The sequence below is a fragment of the Aotus nancymaae genome, unplaced genomic scaffold (genome assembly GCF_030222135.1).
Source record: "Aotus nancymaae isolate 86718 unplaced genomic scaffold, 86718_ANA_hifiasm-v0.15.2.pri h1tg000014l, whole genome shotgun sequence".
In the NCBI taxonomy this organism is placed as follows: Eukaryota; Metazoa; Chordata; class Mammalia; order Primates; family Aotidae; genus Aotus; species Aotus nancymaae.
Window position 1 is genome coordinate 121340688 of NW_026988425.1, and position 20381 is coordinate 121361068.

A 20381-nucleotide genomic window follows, 5' to 3' on the forward strand; every position below is an offset into this window, starting at 1 on the left:
GACCAAAATAAAAATGAAACCATGACCTGCTGCCCCAGCCAGATCTCCTGGCTCCCTGTGGTAGAATGGTGGGGGCGAATCTGCTTCTCAAATACTCACATATCTGACAAGTGCGGTAAGTGTGATGTACATTTTGCACAAGTCCTTTAACAAGGTGTCCACACAGCTGCCTGATGGCAGAGCTGTCTGCACCAGCTCGTGGAAAAATGTAAGCAGAGTTCCCAGCTGCATGATGATGGCCTTCTCCACAGGATGATTTGATAGGACTGCCTGAGAAGAGGCCTCTTCTGAAGGGAAATAAAATTGGCACATTCAAACCCAACTTCATTTCCAGTTAAGAGTAAAGGAGATTTAGAAATTGATTACCACCAACTAGAACATCATTACGGAAAAATGAACATTCGATATGCAGAGTGAATCAATAATCGTGCTGTGATAAGCCATACGATCTTCTACTTCTTTCACCACATACGAAAAAGTCTAGCTCAAAAGCAAGTAAGAAATTTAGTCCAGGGGCTCCATGTTTATGCACCGGCCCAATTTGATTTTTGGTTGACCTTGTTCATGTCAATTCCTGGAATCCCAGTTGAAGTTATCTTACCTGATAAGGTTTCCTGGCTCACTTGTCCCTTAAGCTTGGTGATTAGCCAGTCCACTTCTTCTAGGACCTTCTCTGCCTGACTCAGAACAAGTAACTGAAAGACAAGAGTGTCTGCTGTGATCCACTACACAGCTGTGGGATAATATAATAACCGTGGCCACTTGGCCACCTACAGGTGGGTAACAGGCCTCAGGACACAGGCCACTTCACATGGAGCACAATGGAAGAAATGACAGAGCTGCTCCCCGTGGCTCAGGTGCAGCACTTACACAGACGGTGGGGGCAGCCATTCTCAAATTCACTATGGCAAAGTGGTTTGTTTTCTCCACCTCTATGTCCTAGGGAAGAAAAGAGAGGTGAGACGTAATGACAGTTAGGTGGTTCCCTTGAGCTCCATCCCCACACAGGGTATTGTACTGAAGGCTCACTCTAGTACCTGGTCTATATCTCCCAGGTGCCCGTGGATATCCTGGGACAAGTCACGCAGCAGAGTGACAGGGCTCTTATACAAAACATGCAGGCTGAAGAGCAAGTTCATCAAGCTCTTGCAAAACAAGGCATCCTCTAGGAACAGGAAGAAAAGCAAATTAAAAGGTAAGTTAGAATCCAGTCAGGTCCCTCAGGCACGTGTACGGGGGTGGGGGTGGGGTGCCTAACCAAAACAGGTAGCTTGTCACATCCCAGGCACAACATCCTAGTGTTACACACACTACAGCCAAGCAGCTAGTCTGCAATGACGCCTCTTCATCGTGTGCCCAAAGAGACAGACATCTCCCGTCGTCAGTCATGATCACCGTGCAACTAGCATCCAGATCAAGTATATTACAAGTATTCTAGGGACTCCCTCCTAACTTGCCCCACCAAGGAAACTGCTATCCTGACTTCTGTCCAATTCTGAACCTCGCCTAATGGAATTCTAAAGTAAGTACCCCTTTTTGCGCCTGGCTTCTTTTGTTTTACAGTATGTTTGTGAGATCCTCTCCAAGTTGTGTGTCTGTGTAGTTTGCCCCTGCTCATTTGCTGTATAGGATTCCACTGTGTGAATATATCATAAGTCTTTTATCCTTTCTAATGCTGATGAACACTTAGGTTTGTTTTTAACCTATTAAAATAGTGCTGCTGGCCGGGCACGGTGGCTCATGCCTGTAATCCCAGCACTTTGGGGGGTCGAAGCAGGAGGATCACGAGGTCAAGAGATCGAGACCATCCTGGCCAACATGGTGAAATCCTATCTCTACTAAAAATACAAAAACTAGCTGGGCATGGTGGCATGCGCCTGTGGTCCCAGCTACTTGGGAGGCTGAGGTGGAAGAATCGCTTGAACCCAGGAGGCGGAGGTTGCAGTGAGCTGAGATTGCGCCACTGCACTCCAGCCTGGCGACAGAGCAAGACTCCATCTCAAAAAAATAAAAAATAAAACATAAGATAAAATAGTGCTGCTAAGAGAATTCTTCCATATTTTTCTGTTGTGATTGGATTGCTGGGTCATAGGCATATGTTTAATTTTAGTAGTTAGATAACAGTTTTCCAGAGTGGTTATACAAATTTATGCCTCCACCCCCAGTGAATGACAGAGCCAACTACTCTACATTCTTGCCAACACTTACAACTGGTATTAGGTGTCTGTTTCATTTTGGCCACTCTGATGAATGTGTAGTGAACGGGGAACATCTTTTCTTTCCTAAATGCCATTGGAGGATCGTGATTTTATATAAAGCCTTTAGGAAAACATGGCAGGAAACTCACCCCGGCTGTTTTCCTTGCAAATCTTCGATGTCCAGGATAACATCTGCAAAAACTAAATTAGAGATCATTCAGATGTTAAAGAACCAGGCGAGAGATAGGCCTAGGTGTTATCAGAAGAGTTCTAGACCTTTCCATGTCTAAGTCAATCAGTTGCCAAAACACGTTCTTGGATCTCAAGGGGTAATATATGATGAAGGGCATAAAAATAAGTCAAAAATTCCGAGAATTATGAGAATAACATACAATTTAATTCTCAATGTCTATGTCCTTACTGAGGGCCAAAAGTTTTGAGGTCCTCATACCTGAACTTCCTTCACTTCTACCACGGTGGTCTAGGGCAAAAGCTCCCTCTTTCCTTCCCATGTCCCCACACGTTCCAATTGAGGATATCAGGTTATCAGAAAGGTGTGGGAAAGAATCCTGGCTCTGGGAACAGTAGAGTTAGCATTTAGAAGCCAAAAGAACAAAGGTGGTTAGAACAGAGAAGGGGCAGAAAAAAGAGAAATAAAAGAGGCAAGAAACCAGACAGAATATTCTTAGCTAAGTGCAGGAGACTTAAGGTCTTCAGATAGCAGGGGTCTGCATCACCAGACACAGTCAACTTTCTGCTTCTGCAGTTCTCTGGAATAGGCTTTCAGCTATAAAAGCACTGAAATGCAGTTATACTTCAGTGCAAATCACTATCAAGAATGCAGTTTTGATGTGTTGAGGAAAAAGGTAAGTTAAGAGGCTAACTGAAAGCTCTCTACAAACTGATATTAAAATATCTTCAGAATATCGTGTTCAATGAAATAAGCAGGATGCAGAACAAGTTTTTGTGTGAAGAGGGGTAGGACTGGGAATAAAAATCTGTATTTACTTGGGGAGGAATAAAGAAACTTGAAGGACATAAAAAACTAAAGGTGTTTACTTATTTGGGGAGAGAAGGAACTGAACAGATGGAGGACATGGATGGGGAGACCATTCAACATAAATCTCTTGATAATCTATGGTTTTCACATCAGAGAACTTTATTACCCATTCAAAATTAAATTTAAATTTATTTATTTTTTTCTTTGTTCTTAAATATTTTTAATTTTTAATTTTTTTTGAGACAGAGTCTTGTTCTGTCACCAGGCTGGAGTGCAGTGGTGCCACCTCAGCTCACTGCAACCTCCACCTCCCAGGTTTAAGCAATTCTCCAGCCTCAGCCTCCCAAGTAGCTGGGATTACAGGCATCCGCCACCACACCCAGCTAATTTTTGTATTTTTAGTAGAGGAGGGGTTTCACCATGTTGGCCAGGATAGTCTTGATCTCCTGACCTCGTGATCCACCTGCCTCAGCCTCCCAAAGTGCTGGGGATTACAGGCATGAGCCACCGCGCCCGACCTAAATTTAAAAAATTTTAAAGAGACTACCTGAAGTTAAGGGAGAAGGGGTGGGTGGTAAAAAGTTTAAAAACCTAAAAGTTTAAAAAAGAACAATTTTTAAATTTTCCTATATATTTTAGCTTTTCCAAATCCATTTATTTTTCCCTCAAATTTCCCCCTGCCCCAATTGTCCATTTCTTTCCCAGTCCTTTCCTCTTTGCAGCAAAAATAGCAGTATGAAAGGATGATGCTGAAAGCAAAGTGGGGGTGAGCTGTTTGGAAATGGATGAAGTGAGTCACAAAAGGGACTTTGTTTGGGCACAGCTGGAAGTAGGACAATAGGAAGCAGGTCAGCTTTCTAGTGCCCAAACACTGTAGCACTCCCAGGCTGCAGTCTTCTGAGGCAAGGGCTCACGTAAAGAGGAGTACACCTGGGCCTCACTGTCTTTCTCAAGCCCAGGAAGCAGACGTGGTAGGAGCACACAGGCCTGGGCTCCTGAAGGTTCTCTATCATCCTACAGGAAAATTACTCCTGGATGGAACAGAACCCTAACACGTGGCTCTTGTCTTACTCTTCTGCGTGTGAATGCTCACGTGGGTGCACAACTCCACACCTACGTGTGCACACTTACACATTTCTCTGCAAAGACGTTTCTGCTTTGGCACTATAGTTACACTTTCTGAATTAATCCTCTTCTGTTGAATTCCCTCCTAAGTCAGTACTAGGTGATTGTGCTGAGAAAGGCAACTGCCTTCTCCACCATTAACCAACCTTCTTCTTAGAAAAGAAGGGGAAACACCAAGAGTGGCAAAGAACTCAGGTTTAAGAAGGTTGAAGGCACCAAATATCAACACAGGATTCTTTCTGTGGTGTTTCTGTCTACCCTGAATAAACAAAACCAAACCAGTATGTTCTTGCCCTGTATGGCTGCATATATGTATGCTGTGGTAGACACATTACGTAGGAAAGAATGCATCTTATAGGTCTTATATTAACTCAGGTATATAATTAAATATATTATGTAAAATAAGCTCAACTTCAAAAGGACATTGAGAGAGATACTTTTATGACGCCACAGGCCTTGCCGCCTGAGGAAAGCTACAAGAGTTAAGTGAGGGGTGCCAGTACCTGAGGAGAGGAGGGGTCCAGGAGCTTGGACAAGCTGGTGAGAACAGTGACTAGCAAGACGGCTTCTTTGCTATTAAAATCTTCCTCCTGGCCGCTGAGCAAATTCAACAAGGACCTCTGAGAAAGGAAGGCACACACAGCAACATTATGAGACACGTTCCTACCAGGAAGAGAGGCATCTAGTCAGAGACTCCTTAGATTGGGACACAAAGAATTCAAAGCTACCAAAATTCTAAGAGGATAAAATCTGAAAATAAGCCTAGATTGAGCAGCAGTTTCCTAAGCTGTTTTTGACCATAAACCTCTCTGAGAATTTTCCTGAAAACTGACTCTTTCTGTTCCAAGCCCATGCTAAACATATATAAGGAACTATGTACCCAATTTCTGGTGGCTCACACCTCCCTGGAGCCTATCCGTCGTTCTCAGGCTTAGACCAGGCACCAAACCCAGCATTCCTTATATACCTTCCCTGTTACCTGAAGTAACATGTATTTGATTATTTATTTGTCAGTGTCTTTCTACTATAATGAAAGCTCCAGAAGGATAGGAATATTTTGTCTCTTTTGTTCCTGCTATATCCCCAGCACCTAGAACTGTTTCTGGCAAATGGTAGGGACTTCAAAATTACTTGTTAAATGAAAAAGTCCTGTGATAGAACATCCTGCTATTTTGACAACAATGGGTTAGAAACTAATAAGCTTTATTGTCCAGTCTTTATGCAGTCTATCAGACCAAGTCAAATTATACCACAGACTCAAAAACAAAAACATAGACTCTATGTATACCTTGAAGGCTCCTTTCTGTCTGTATCAATTCCAACAGTGGTCCTTGGAGGTAATGAGTTTTGCAGGTTGGGGTGGCTAAATATACATCCTCACTAGGGTCCTTTGAAATACATTATCTTCCATTCTGAGAGCTATATGTCCTGTTGCTTGGATGACCCAAGGAAAAAATTCTCTCCTACTTGCTCACCGTCTGCCCATTCTTCCAGCTGCCCCTACTAACAGTTCCCTTGCAAGGCCCCTCCGGCCAGTACAGCAGCTTCATGAGGCTTCTCACCTGAAACTGCCGGATCTGGAATGCTGTTCTCTGAGTGACACTGACGTCTGCATCTTCTCTCTCTTCTCCTTCCTTATCTGTGACATCTAGGAATGGAAAACAAACTCTGTCTTCTTTGATATAAAATGCTTTTAGGCCTTTTAACAGCTAAAATATTAGCCAAAAAAAAATCTAAAGGCAAACTTAAATGTATTTCTAAAATTTTGTGATTTCTTAACACTATATTCCATTTTCCAGTCACTGTTTGCGGCTGAATGTAATCCACTATGTGCCAATCTTGAATCCACTAGATGTCACTCCTTAGCAACACTAGGACTGTTCTCAAATGTCTTCGTAGGTTAACAAATGGAATTAAGGGGCTGAGTTCAGGAGAACCCAAATCAAGCCAATTTACTGATACTCCAATGCTTACCCAGAGCTCTGAGAAACTGCTGAATCTTGGGCTGATAGAACTGCTGCACGGCACTGAATATTTTCTGTAAACCCTCCAAGCACAGCAGTGAGATGCTCTTTCCTTTCTCTTTCTTTCCCGACTCTTCCACTGAAGTAGGAATTGAAGTGTATCTCCAAAGCAAGACCCTGAAGCAGGGGAAAGTGGTTTTGTTTTTAAAGACAAGTTCACTGAGATAAAATTACATACAGTAAAATTCATACCCTGTAGGTGAACAGTTCTAGAGTTTAAAAACAACGTACGTGGTTGTGTAATCTCCTCACAGTCAAGATATTTCTATCACTCTGAAAGTTCCCTTGTGCTCAGAAAGTCAATTCTCTTCTCCCATTTCCAAGCAACTACAGATCTAATTTCTGTCCCTATGGTTTTACTTTCTACAAAATACTATACAAAAATGGTTATCATTCAGTATATAGCCTTCTGAGTCTGCCTTTAACACAGCAGACTCTATATTCATGAGGGATATTGCTGTGCAGTTTCTTTGTAATGGTTGGGTCTGGTTACGTAATAGGGTAATGCTGGCCTCATTAATTATATGAGTTGGAATATGTTCTCTCCTTTTTTATTTTCTGGAAGAATTTACACAGAATTCACATTACTTCTTCCTTAAATATGTGGTAGAACTGACCACTGAATAGACCTAGGTCTGAAGTTTTGTAAAAAAAAGTTTGAACCACAAATTCAATTTCTTTGAATAGAAATAAGATTACTCAGGTTGCCTTTTTTTTTTTTTTCAAGATGGAGTCTCACTCTGTCACCCAGGCTGGAGTGCAGTGGCGTGATCTCAGCTCACTGCAACCTCACATCTCCCAGGTTCAAGTGATCCTCCTGCCTCAGATTCCCGAGTAGCTGGGACACGTATCACCATGCCTGGTTAATTTCTGTATTATTTTAGTGGAGTCGGGGTTTCACCATGTTGGCCAGGCTGGTCTCAAACTCCTGACCTCAGGTGATCCACCCACTTTAGCCTCCCAAAGTGCTGGGATTACAGATGTAAGCCACCACACCCGGCCAGGTTGCCTTTTTTTTTTTTTTTGAGACAGAATTTTGCTCTTGTTACCCAGGCTGGAGTGCAATGGCGTGATCTTGGCTCACCGCAACCTCCGCTTCCTGGGTTCAAGCAATTCTCTTGCCTCAGCCTCCTGAGTAGCTGGGACTACAGGACTGCGCCAGCATGTCCAGCTAATTTTTGTATTTTTTAGTAGAGACGGAGTTTCACTTTGTTGACCAGGATGGTCTCGATCTCTTGACCTCATGATCCACCTGCCTCGGCCTCCCAAAGTGCTGGGATTATAGGCGTGAGCCACCGCACCCGGCCAGGTTGCCTATTTTTTGTTGAGTGAGCTTTCAAGAAACCTATCCATTAAAGTTTATTGGCATAAAACTGTTAATATTCTATTATCAATTTTTTAGCATCTGTAGGATCAGTAGTGATGTCCCCTCTTCCTCATTTCTGCTATCTGTAATGTGTTTTCTCTTTTCCTGATTAGTCTGACTAAAGTTCATTAAATTTATTGACCTTCTCAAAGAACTAGCTTTCTTTTTTTGTTTTCTATTTTAACTTTCTCTTTCCTCATAATTATGCTTTTGTCTGTTTCCTTCCTTCTAACTACTTTCATTATAATCTGCTCTTTTTCTGTTTTCTTAATGTGGAAGTTTATATGAGAGATTTGAGATTTTTAAATCACTAACTGCTCTAATTTCCTCCATAGTGCTTTGGCTGGATCACATGTTTTGACATGTTGCCTGTTTCTGTTCGGGATATTTTCTAATTTCCCTTAGGACTTTTTGACTATAGGCTATTTTAAAGTGCATTTAATTTCCAATTATATGGGGATTATCTAGATATCTTTCTGGTACTGCTCTCTTGTTTAATTCTGTTGTGGTCAGAGAACATAATTATTTCTACTTTTTTAATTTGCTGAGTTTTTATGGTCTAAAATATGGTTCATCTTGGTGAATACACCATGTGCACATAAAAATACTGTGTATTTTGAAGCTGCTGTGGAGTGTTCTGCGCGTGATAATTAAATCAAGCTGAGTGACAGTGTTGTTCACATCTTCTACCTCCTTCCAGTAGATATTCTATCTACTGTTTTTTTTGACTATGGGGAGAGGGTTGATTATAATTAAGGATTTGTCTATCTTTCCTTCAGTTTCATCAGTTTTTGCTCTAAGTATTTTGAATCACTTAACCATGATGTAATATCCCTTTTTTTCTCTGACAATAGAACAACATTTTATATGTGACTAACAATCCATATCAAAGCAAGACTAGAAGCCCTAGTGAACCCAAGAGTTCAAGGCCAGCCTGGGCAACATAACAAACCCCATCTCTTTAAACGAAAAAAAAAAAAAAAAAAAAAAAAAAAAAGGCCTCTGTAATCCCAGCACTTTGGGAGGCTGAGGCAGGCATATTGCTTGAGCCCAGGAGTTCAAGACCAGCCTTGGCAACATGGTGAAATCCCATCTCTACAGAAAATTTTTAAAAAATAAGGGCCAAGTACATTAGCTCACACCTGTTATCCCAGCACTTTGGGAGGCTGAGGTGTGTTGATCACTTGAAGTCAAGAGTTTGAGATTAGCCTGTCCAACATGGTAAAACCCTGTCTCTACTAAATGTAAGTTAAATTAAATTAGAATGTAAAAATTAGTTGGGCACGGTGGAGCGCACCTGTAGTCCCAGCTTCTCAGGAAGCTGCAGTGGAAGGATTGCTTGAACCTGGGAGGCAGAGATTGCAGTGATCCGAGATGGCACCGCAGCATTCCAGCCTGGGCAACAGAGCGAGACTCTGTCTCAAAACAAACAAACAAACAAACAACAAAAGGCAGGGGGCCAGGGGAAGGCAGGACTAGAAAAAGATCCTATGTCAATTACTGCATTTTCTTTCACTTTTTTTTTTTGAGTCAGACTTTTTTTGTTGTTTTTGTTTTATTAGAAGGAGTTTTGCTCGCCCCCCCAGGTTGGAGTGCAGTGGTGCGACCTCAGCTCACTGCAACCTCCACCTCCAGGGTTCAAGTGATTCTCCTGCCTCAGCCTCCCGAGTAGCTGGAATTAAGGCATGTGCCACAACACACAGCTGATTTTGTATTTTTAGTAGAGATGCGGTTTGGTCAGGTTGGCCTCGAACTCCTGAGCTCAGGTGATCCGTCTGCCTTGGCATCCCAAAGTGCTGGGATTACAGGCATGAGCAACCGCGCCCAGCCTAAGGTAGAGTCTTGCTCTGTCACCCAGGTTGGAGTGCAGTGGTGGGAACTGAGCTCACTGCGACCTCCATCTCCTGGGTTCAAGCGATTCTCCTGCCTCAGTCTCCGAAGCAGCTGGGATTACAAGCGCCCGCCATCACGCCTGGCTAATTTTTTGTATTCTTTCACTCTTAAAATATGTCCAACTTCAAACTACCTTCATCCTCCATTCCCAACTTGTTCTCTGGAGAAAACATAGCCAAGTGGAATAGGCTTCTAAGGGGTGGGAGTGGCTTACCGAGTTATGTCACAGAGGTTCTGAAAAATCTTGTCTGGGTTTTGGCCATCAGGGCCACTCATATGCCCTGTTTCCTTTAGCTGCTGCACTTTCTGCAGAGCTACATTTACTGCATAGCGCATAAACTCATTGTTGGACCTGAGAACAGAAAGGCTTTCTTGGTGGCTTTGGATACTATCCCTAGAGAGAGAGAGAAAAAAAAAAAGATTCCTTACTGCTATTGGGATACGGAATTAAGCTTTTGCACACCCAACAGAGCCTGCCAATAAGCTCTGAATGGCAGACTCTCTAGGCAGCCCAAGCTACAGTCACAGCTATGGCTGCCTTTTTATAATCATTACTCTTAGTTGTTCCTCGTTTTCTCCCCCTCCCCAAATCCTTTACTTTGATAAAATGTAAACGTCAGTCTTAGTCTTTTAGGGTTTTTTTGTTGTCCCTTTGTATTTTTAATTCGGTCACCCCCTAACTTTTTATTTCTTATTTATTTATTTTTTTGAGACGGAGTTTTGCTCTTGTTGCCCAGGCTGGAGTGCAATGTCATGATAGCAGCTCACTGCAACCTCCGCCTCCCAGGTTCAAGCAATTCTCCTCCCTCAGCCTCCCAAGTAGCTGAGATTACAGGCATGTGCTACCACGCCCCACTAATTTTGTATTTTTAGTAGAAACAAAGTCTCACCATATTGGTCATGGCTGGTCTCAAACTTTTGACCTCAGGTGATCCACCAGCCTTAGTCTCCCAAAGTACTTGGATTACAGGTGTGAGCCACCGCGCCTGCCCCCTGCTTTTTAAAATGTTATTTTGTATAAGCTACTTAACATAGATTTTCTTAAAACACCCTGTTGGAATTCATCCCTGTCTTTTCATTTATTAGACCACTGTTTCTCATTTTTCCTTTAACGACCCAAGGTACCTATATAAAGTACCTACACAGGATTGTCCAGCTTTCATTTCAAGTAAATTAAAACCTTCTGACTTAGTTCTTACTGTAAATAGTCCAAACTAGGTGAAATGAGTGCACTTAGGCAGGCATCCTATCCTCAGGGAGTGGGTGTCGTTAAGAACACCAGCAGAACCTACCTGAACAGAGCAGTGAGAAGACCGGACACACATTTCATGGACAAAAAACTATCATTTGTCTTGCTGGCCATTTTTGTTTTGCCTTTACCAGCTTTTTCATTAAGGATGTCAGAGAGTTTTTTGTAACACATAAATAAGCTCAGAACGTCCTCAAGCTTATTCTTACTGTGAAAAACAAAACAGAGACCACTAAGGACAAACATCAGAATACTGTGGTTTACTTTTACATGTGATAAGGAAATCACAATGTTTCTGTAAATGCCATATTTTAGACATAACATTATAAATGAATGGAACTTCATTAATACAATACTCCTAGGTCACACCAATCTATCTGGGTTTTGTTTCCCCTCCCTTATTTTTTTTATTTTTTGAGACAGGCCTCACTCTGTCGCTCAGACTGGAGTGCAGTGGTGTGACCTTGGCTCACCACAACCTCCGCCTCCCAGGCTTGAGCGATTCTCCTGCCTCAGCCTCCCAAGTAGCTGGAATTACAGGTCCCCGCCACTACCACCCAGCTAATTTTTATATTATTAGTAGAGAGGGGGTTCACTATGTTGGCCAGGCTGGTCTTGAACTCCTGACCTTAAGTGATCCCACCTTGGCATCCCAAAGTGCTGGAATTACAGGCGCATGAGCCACTGTGCCCAGCCTCCCCTCCCTTATTTATACCAGTCCCTGCAGAGTATGAAAGTCCAATACTACCACCAATCAAAATTTTCATGTTATCATTAGGAATTCTTGAATTCAGGGTCTGGGAAATTCTGAGGAGGTGAAAGCCTGCTGGAGGCTTTCATTTCCTAGGCCTGGTAAGCATGCACTCGAGTGCTCTCTAGTGGAAAGAACACAGTTTAGTCTTAGACTAGGTGTTCATCTAAGAGATAGTGTCATAGTCTGTGGTCTGTTTACTGCCTAGAATATTGATAGAGTAAAATTATATAAATAAAAAGGAGAATTCATCAAATTACAAGTGGAGTTATAGCGATACCTTACCTGAAATTACTTATGGAGAAATTGTATTCAATTAAAACCTCACAAACTCCCATCACAAGAAAGGCACAGATATTATTTTTTATGCCAATACTGGTGCTCTGAGAAAAATCTGCTGATTTATCCTAAAAGACACAAGATAAAAATTAATAAGCTACTAAAGAACCCCATCATACAATACAGCTGAGGACTTAGCAATTACCAGTTCAAAGTCTTCTAGCTCACTCTTAATCATTCTATTAGTAATGGACTCCAATATATCATCTAGGTCTTGGTAGAATGCCTCTTCCTCCTCCTCCTCCTCCTCCTCCTCCTCCTCCTCCTCTCCCTGCTGTAAGGGTATCACTGTATTCTTATACCAGGCCAAACAATGCTGAATACAACACAGCAGATAATCCTGTAGGAGAAAATAAATAAATTAAATACTCGTGAGTGTTGAGGGATAACCTATAAGGTATTCATAACCAGCAAGTAATTCTTATCTATAAGGCTAAAGAAAAGAACTCAGTATTACAAATTAAGTCCATCTAAATTAACAAAACTGGGAAAATAAACTGAATAGCAGCATGCTTTTCTGATGCTTCCCCCCCAAAATTGGCCTAAGTGGCTGACACCTCAAAATGCAACATTAGATGTGCTGTCTCTGGTCTGAAACAAATAACCCTGGAGCTAGGTGGTGAAGTTAAATCTTCTCTAGTTTATTTGAGTCCCAGAGACTATTCTAAAGATAGAGGTTTATGTTGAGGGAATCTTTAGGAGACAAACACAGTATCTTAGATCTAGGCTGAGGACATTTCATATCACAGAAGGCACAGAAATGAAGGCAAGATATGGCAACTGAAAGACTTCCTCCTCTTTTTCTGCCATTAGTTATAAGTTGCTTGGGGTGGGAGTTTCCATTTTTATCCTCTTCCCTGTTCTTCTGAGGCTAGATAAGAACAGAAACTCAACCAGGCCTAGCTCCTCTGAAGGTTCGACAGTGCCAATCCTGGTTCAGCCTAAATCATATACTTCCTCTGGACTAATGAGGCAGGTTCCTAGGTTCATCTGTTCCTAGGTGACATCATCATCACTTTCCCCACTCTAAAGTATATTTAGTGCAGGTAATCAAAGATTCATAAATGAGATAAGATGCTCTCTGGGGGAAGCCTTGATTTAGTAAAGGGCTAACATGGAGATGACTTACCAATAGATCCAAAATTATAATGGTTCAGAAATGATAAGCAAGGAAGACTTAAAAGTAAACATTCATCGGAAAAAACAGGAATAGAGTTTCACAGTGAAAGGTATCTTTTTGCGGAGATCAACCTTATCCTTAACGGTAAAAATAATGGTTGAAGGAAGAATAAAAGTCTCACCAGTGGTTCTTGTAGAGAGATCTTATCTCCTTGGGCCAGAATACAAGCTTCTAATTTCAGAGGAGGCAACAGATCAGGTTTTGGCTCATAGAACTGTTTTAACTGTATAGTCAGAAAAAAAGACATCCTGGCTCATAAATGCTTTTTACTTTTTTAACTTGTCAGGTGAAAGGTATCTTTAATGTCTAATGTCTTCTAAGACACATTTCCCAACTGTTCAAAGGACAATGCAGCCAAGTTTTGATTGCTTTGGCTCACCCATATCCTTTGCTCTTGCTTTGGGTATTGTACTGATTAGAATCATCTTCCCTATTCCAATTCCTTCTGTTCCTAAACTTGCACATGCACTCAACATTTTCAGTTAACTTGGAGGTTAAAAATATAGGATCCAGAGTCTCAGACTGGCTGAGTCCAAGATCCCAGTACCACTACTTATTACTGGTTTTTATAAAGGTATCTGTACCTTGGTTCCTCATCTTAAAAATGAGGATATTATTAATATTCATTGTATAAGGATTAAACATGACAATACATGTAAAGTACTTCAAATAGTATTTGGCATATAAGAGAGCTGAAAAAATATTAGTTATTATTTTTCTCCTTTTAACTTTTGGAGTCTGCAGAATTTTACTAGTCTGCATATTAACCTGAGTCAGAAAGCACTAATCTATGCCTTTGAATATAATTTTCTATTTTTGTTAAATGTGTGAATGTAGATGTGTTGATTACAGTTTGAAAGATAAATATAACAGAATATAAATTTCATATAGGATCAAGCCCAAGGCCAAATGAAAAGCTTTTGATGGATAGTATGGGACCTTCCAGTAGTGTTCACACATCTGAGACCTTAATTTCAAATGAAATGTCATAACTATCACAAAGCAATGGCATTGACAGAGAGAGAACAAACAAAATGATAGACTAGGGGTCTAGAGGAGCCTAGAGGAGCCCTCCCGGTAGAGAATCTCTATATGAATTCTTCTAATCTTGATTGTTCTTTGAAATATTTCATAATTTAAATCTCCTGGTAGAAAGTCTCTATATGAATTCTTCTAATCTTGATGGTCCTTTGAAATATTTCATAATTTAAACCTCCTGGTAGAGTCTTTATATAAATTCTTCTAATCTTGATGGTCCTTTGAAATATTTCATAATTTAAAAACGCGTTAACTGAAAAGTACAGAAAGGAACCTAAAAGATATCCATGTATCTATTACCCAGATTTAAGAAATAACATTTTGCTACATTTGTTTCGGATTTCTTTTTTTCTTTCAGAAATATAATGGATCTAGCTGCTGATAGTCCTTAGTTCTTCAAAATGTCCTTCTGACTTAGGATACAGACTGTTGATTCACAGGGATAACTGCTAGATGATGGTATTCTGGCATGCAGATGAGTGGTAACCAAGACGAGACAACCCAGAACAGCATCACAAACCCCCAGCATGTTCATAAAGTACCAGTGTATTAGTTGGAAATTATTTTATATTTTGAAAGGTCTAAAAAACACCAATTGTCTCTCAATCCTTCATTATCTGTTTTCCCTCTATCCATAAAAATGTATTTTACCTGTGAGAGCAGAGTCTGCATGATTGAATTAGCCAGCTGAGAGTTCCTTCGAAGAACATCATAAAACCCCTAAGAGGAATCAAAGAGAAGAAATAAGCACTTTAACAGAGATACTAATGATTTGGACAATCACAACTTTAAAATAATACTTTCTTTATCCTATTCTCAGTTCTTTACTACTGAGACTGTATCTGATGGTCCTAAATGCCCTAATATAAATGACCATATTTTTTTCCCACCCCAAATTTCCTAGTCTTAGTTAAGATCTGCCCAGATTAAAATCCTAGGGAGGCCAGGTACAGTGGTTCACACGTGTAATCCCAGCACTTTGGGAGGCCGAGGCAGGCAGATCCCTTGAGGCTAAGAGTTGGATACCAGCCTGGCCAACACAGCAAAACTCTATCTCTACTAAAAATACAAAAATTAGCCAGGAGTAGTGGCAAATCCCCATAATCCCAGCTATTCAGGAGGCTAAGGCATGAAGGTTGCAGTGAGCTGAGATCATACCAGTGCACTCCAGCCTGGGCAACAGAGCGTAACTCTGTCTCCAAAAAAATTTAATAATCCTGGGGAGAACTTTCCTTCTGGAACCTGAAAAAGAGGTTATACAGTTCATCCATGAGTAAAAGCAAATGAGACTTGATCAAAAAAAATTTTTGTTTGAAGAAAAGATACAGGCCCAGCATAGTGGCTCATGTCTGTAATCCCAGCACTTTGGGAGGCCAAGGCAAAAGGACCACCTGAGGTCAGGAGTTTGAGACCAGCCTGGCCAACACAGTGAAATCCCGTCTCAACTAAAAATACAAAATTAGCTGGGCGTGGTGGCGCATGCCCGTGATCACAGCTATTCGGGAGGCTGAGGCAGGAGAATCACTTGAACTGGGGAGATAGAGGTTGTCGTGAGCTGAGATTGCGCCACTGGACTCCAGCCTGGGCGACAGAGTGAGACTCCAACTCAAAAAAAGAGAAAAGTACAAAGTGAAGCAGCAACTGCTGATGGAGAGGCTGAGGCAAATTATCCAGAAGATACAGCTAACATAATTGATGGAAGTGGCTATATTAAACAATGGATTTCCACTGTAGATGAAATAGCCTTATTTTGGAAGAAAATTTTATATGGAACTTCCTTAGCTAGGGAGAAGAAGTCAATGCCTGGCTTCAAAGGACAGGCTGACTGTCTTGTTAGGGGTTAATGTAGCTGGTAAGTTTAAGTTGAAGTCAATGTTCATTTACTATTCCAAAAATCCTAGGGCTCTTTAGAATTATGCTACATTTACTCTGCCTATGCTCTGTAAATGGAACAGCAAAGCCTGCATGATAGCACATTTGTTTATAGCACGGTTTACCGAGTATTTTAAGCCCACTGTTGAGACCTACTGCTCAGAAAAAAAAAAGGATTCCTCTCAAAATACTACTGCTCATTGATAGTGTACCCAGGCACCTAAGAGCTCTGATGAAAATGTACAGAAAGATGAATGTTGTTTTCATGCATACTAACACAATATCCACTAGGTGAGTTATATGCTAATCACAAGTCAGTAGTTATACTGTCATAAAAATTAGTGATTTAATCAGACGTAAACTGTTGAAAACCCAGTCCAAAAAGAAAAAAGAAATTGCTTTTATAAAAACTAAGCTAGCCCAGGCACACAGTGGCTCACGCCTGTAATCCCAACTCTCTGGGAGGCCGAGGCAGGCAGATCACTTGAGGCTGGGAGCACGACACCAACGTGGCCAACTTGGTGAAATCCCGTCTCAACTAAAAATACAAAAATCAGCTGAGTGTGGTAGCACACGCCTGTAATCCAGGCTACTCAGGAGGCTGAGAGGCAGGAGAATTGCTTGAACCCGGGAGACGGAGGACAGAGGCTGCAGTGAGCTGAGATTGTGTCACTGCACTCTAGCCTGGGCAACAGAGTGAGACTCTGTCTCAAAGAAAAAAAAACTAAGTTAAATGTTTGGAAAGTCAGTCTCTAAAACCAATTTCTGATAAATGAGGGGTAAGACAATTATAAAAAGTTAGAGAAAAAAACTGAAGCTATCTAAAAGATATTTATACTACATTGTATCTGAAGTAGCTTAAAGTTTTTATACTACTTTCGGTAAACATAAATTTGAAACTATAGGCAATAAATTAAGGTTATGGGTTTGAGAGACAGGAAGTAAACTTGCACTCAATAACAAAGCAAAATAAAGGACTTGTGGCAAATTAATAGTACATTTAAATATTTCAAATTAAAATAAAATGTTTAAGGTATATCAACTGTGTTTTATGATTCCTCACCTTAAAAACCTTAAAAAAAAGTTTTTCAGAGACAAGGTCTCACTCTATTGCCTGGGTTGGGGTACAGTGGTGTGATCACAGCTCACTGCAGCCTGAAACTCCTGGGATCCTCCTGCTTCAGGCTCCTGAGTAGCTGGGACCACAGGCACATGCCCCCACACTCTGCTAATGTTTTTTATTTTCTTATTTTTTGTAAAGACAGAGTCTTGCTTGATCCTCCTACCTTGGCCTCACAAGGTGTTGGGATTACAGCCGTGAGCCACTGTGCCCTGCTTTAAACAACTTTTTTTGACTAAACATCACTAGCTACTGGTGCTGACTACATCAAATAAGAGCATATCTACAGTGCTTTTATAATCAGGAAAAAATGTACTAAAATAAAATGAATTATTGGTTGAGGGTTTGCTACATTCCTTCCATTCTACTGACTTACCTCATAAAGCATGAGTCGAACATCAGCTTGCTGGCTTAAGCATCTCCTCAAACTATCCATGATCTCGAGGCAAAAAGTTTCATTGGCGACAGAATTGTAATGGCCATGAACATCCACATGAACCTGAAAGGAAGACAGGCCAACTCATGTCTATTTTATGAAAGCAGTTTCTAACAGGAGCTAAATAAGCCTAATTTCTTGGTCAAAAAAACTTACACTTAGCTTTCTTCACATGCCAAACCCCAGGATGAGACAGGCAGCATAATCATTACCATGCAGAATAAGTGTCACTCTTATTCTGGTTTGGAATACGAGAATTTCTAAGCATTTTAACAAAATTAACTGTTCCTCATTCCTTAAGGTTTCCTTGACAATATCAATTGCTTAGGAAGGCACACAGCTCATTTCAAGCCATTAGAATCCAGTAGTAATAATATACATAATTTTATTTAAAAGTTCTCAGATTTCTTCAAGAGCTAGAAGAATCTTACTCTTTTACAAATTCTAGAAAGGTTTAGAGGAAGACAGTCTTTTGTTTAGAATTGCCATTCTTTGTGTGAATTATATAATAAAATCAGCAATTATAAACCTAATCCTTACACCAGGCATCACATACTGCCTTAGGCCAAATCCTTTTTCTACACTTTCTTGGTTAGATAACCTTGGGCAAGTTATTTAACCTGGCTCAGTCTCAGTTTCCCTATTCTTGTTTTTTTTTTTGAGACAGAGTTTTGGCTCTTGTTGCCCAGGCTGGAGTGCAATGGCGTGATCTCAGCTCACTGCAACCTCTGCCTCCTGGGTTCAAGCAATTCTCCTGACTCAGCCTCCCGAGTAGCTGGGACTACAGGTGCCCGCCATCATGCCCAGCTAGTTTTTGTATTTTTAGTAGAGATGGGGTTTCACTATATTGGCCAGGCTGGTCTTGAACGCCTGATCTCGTGATCCACCTGCCTCAGCCTCCCAAATTGCTGGGATTACAGGCGTGAGCCACCATGCCTGGCCAGTTTCCCTATTCTTAAAATGGGGATAATAACACACGAATGATACCTAGTGTTCCTAATATTTAATCTGTGTTATATGTTATAGACAATAGCTTTATATAGTTACACCAAAGCAATAAAGTGAGGATTCCTAGTGAAAATGTTACATATAAATATGCCTCCTATTTATAAATCTTATAGTACCTCATTTTAATTATGAAGACAATTTTATTGCTCCAAAGCCTAGATTACCATATTATTATAAAAAGGTTTGTTTTCTCAGATTACAAGGTGTAACAGATGTATATGTGCAAAGTAAATAAATTAACATAAGAAAATAGGGACAATAATAGTATCTAGCCTCAGAGGACGGCTGTGAAGATTAAATGAGATAATCAATGTAAAGCACTTTAGCACAGTCTAGCACAGTGCTATCCAAAAGAAATATAATATGAACCACAAATGCAAGCCATATATGTAATTTTATATTTTCTAGTAGCCACATTAAAAAAGTAAAGAGAAAGAGGTAAAATCATTTCAATATTTTCTGTAATCCAACGCATACAAAATTCTATCTGAAGGTATAATCAATATTAAAAATTATTAGATGTTTACACTCTTTTAAAATCTGGTATGAATTTTGCACACTAGCCACATTTCAGTCACGTGCTCTATTCAACAACCACCTTGAGGATAGTGGCCACCATACCAGATAGCACAGTACAGTATACAGTAAATCTGCCATTGATAAGTGTTAGCCAATATCATCATCACCATCATCATCATCATCAGACTCTTTAGTTCCAGGATCGTTGTTACAACCGTAACAGAAATAAAAGGCAACAGCGTGCATTTATTCCATCAATGCATGTGAATGATATGCACACACCATGAGTTAACATAAACAATCCTTACCTGACTGACACTAAGAGACTGACTGCACTGAGAAGATGACAGGCTGCCTAAAACTTTAAAGTTCTTCAGGAGCAGCAAAAACCCAGCAACTGCAGATTTTCGGGCATCAAGCTGGCTAGCTCAGAAATAGAGAAGTTAACAAACAGTACTATTTCACAGGAATATGCTCTGGGTCAGAAAAATCCAGCTAGTTCCATACAGAGAAGGAATATGTATAAACAATGAAGCACAGAGCAAAACAAAGTGAATTTATATACTTGAAATAAGGTATCAGCTGTTCAAAGGAATTTACAGTACAGAAACTGAACTTTTTTCATTACTTAACTCATGATACTCTACTTCTTTCTATCCTGCTCTCGAGTCTATGTGAGGAGTAAGAATAAGAGTGCCGAGAGACTAAAATTGGCTGGTTACTCAAATGTAAGAAATTGCTGATTTTGCCTGTTTGGAGGAGTGCTTCCCTTCACATGCTCTTTTATCACAGAAGAATGTAGTACCTGATGTCATGTAAACTTTCCTTCCAGAAAATGTCACACTCATCTCACTGAGGCTCAACAATTAATTCATGTTAAAGATGTGACAACATAATATCTCAGTCTGTTAGCCATGCCTTTGGGTGAGGAGTAATAAAAACTGTTAATTCTAAAACAAACATAATAGCAGATGGCTTAGTTGTTCCTCTGGTCACCCATGAATATATTATAATATGGCCAATGTGATATTAATTGGGCATCTTATCCTTAAATTACCAAATGCTTTTCACATATTACCGTCTTATATTTTGAGGAAACAGTATTATCATCTCTAGCTTACATACTAAGAAATAAAGGAAGAGATGTCAGGAGCTAACAGGCTACAAATAAAACTCATTCCTCTCAACAATTAATTTTATCTACTAGCCTCTAGATCACACTTCAGATGCTCACTAAAATGAGATTCTTAAGTATGCTCTTCT

At 40.4% G+C, this 20381-nt stretch overlaps 1 protein-coding gene across 5 annotated transcripts in view; it reads right to left on the bottom strand.

The window, feature by feature from the left end:
* The window catches only part of FANCI (FA complementation group I), a 72311-nt gene that overhangs the window by 9556 nt on the left and 42374 nt on the right, over positions 1-20381 (bottom strand). For all 5 annotated transcript variants that reach the window (XM_012463867.3, XM_012463863.3, XM_012463866.3 and 2 more), the window contains exons 17-32: positions 19427-19541; positions 17532-17654; positions 14815-14883; positions 13247-13348; positions 12091-12285; positions 11892-12013; positions 10899-11063; positions 9821-10000; positions 6298-6464; positions 5886-5971; positions 4827-4943; positions 2348-2399; positions 1038-1165; positions 871-939; positions 602-695; positions 100-287 (exon numbers count right to left, since the gene is read on the bottom strand). In XM_012463867.3, coding sequence (XP_012319290.2) covers positions 100-287; positions 602-695; positions 871-939; positions 1038-1165; positions 2348-2399; positions 4827-4943; positions 5886-5971; positions 6298-6464; positions 9821-10000; positions 10899-11063; positions 11892-12013; positions 12091-12285; positions 13247-13348; positions 14815-14883; positions 17532-17654; positions 19427-19541 — 1972 coding nt within the window. The remainder of the gene's footprint in view (positions 1-99; positions 288-601; positions 696-870; positions 940-1037; positions 1166-2347; positions 2400-4826; positions 4944-5885; positions 5972-6297; positions 6465-9820; positions 10001-10898; positions 11064-11891; positions 12014-12090; positions 12286-13246; positions 13349-14814; positions 14884-17531; positions 17655-19426; positions 19542-20381) is intronic.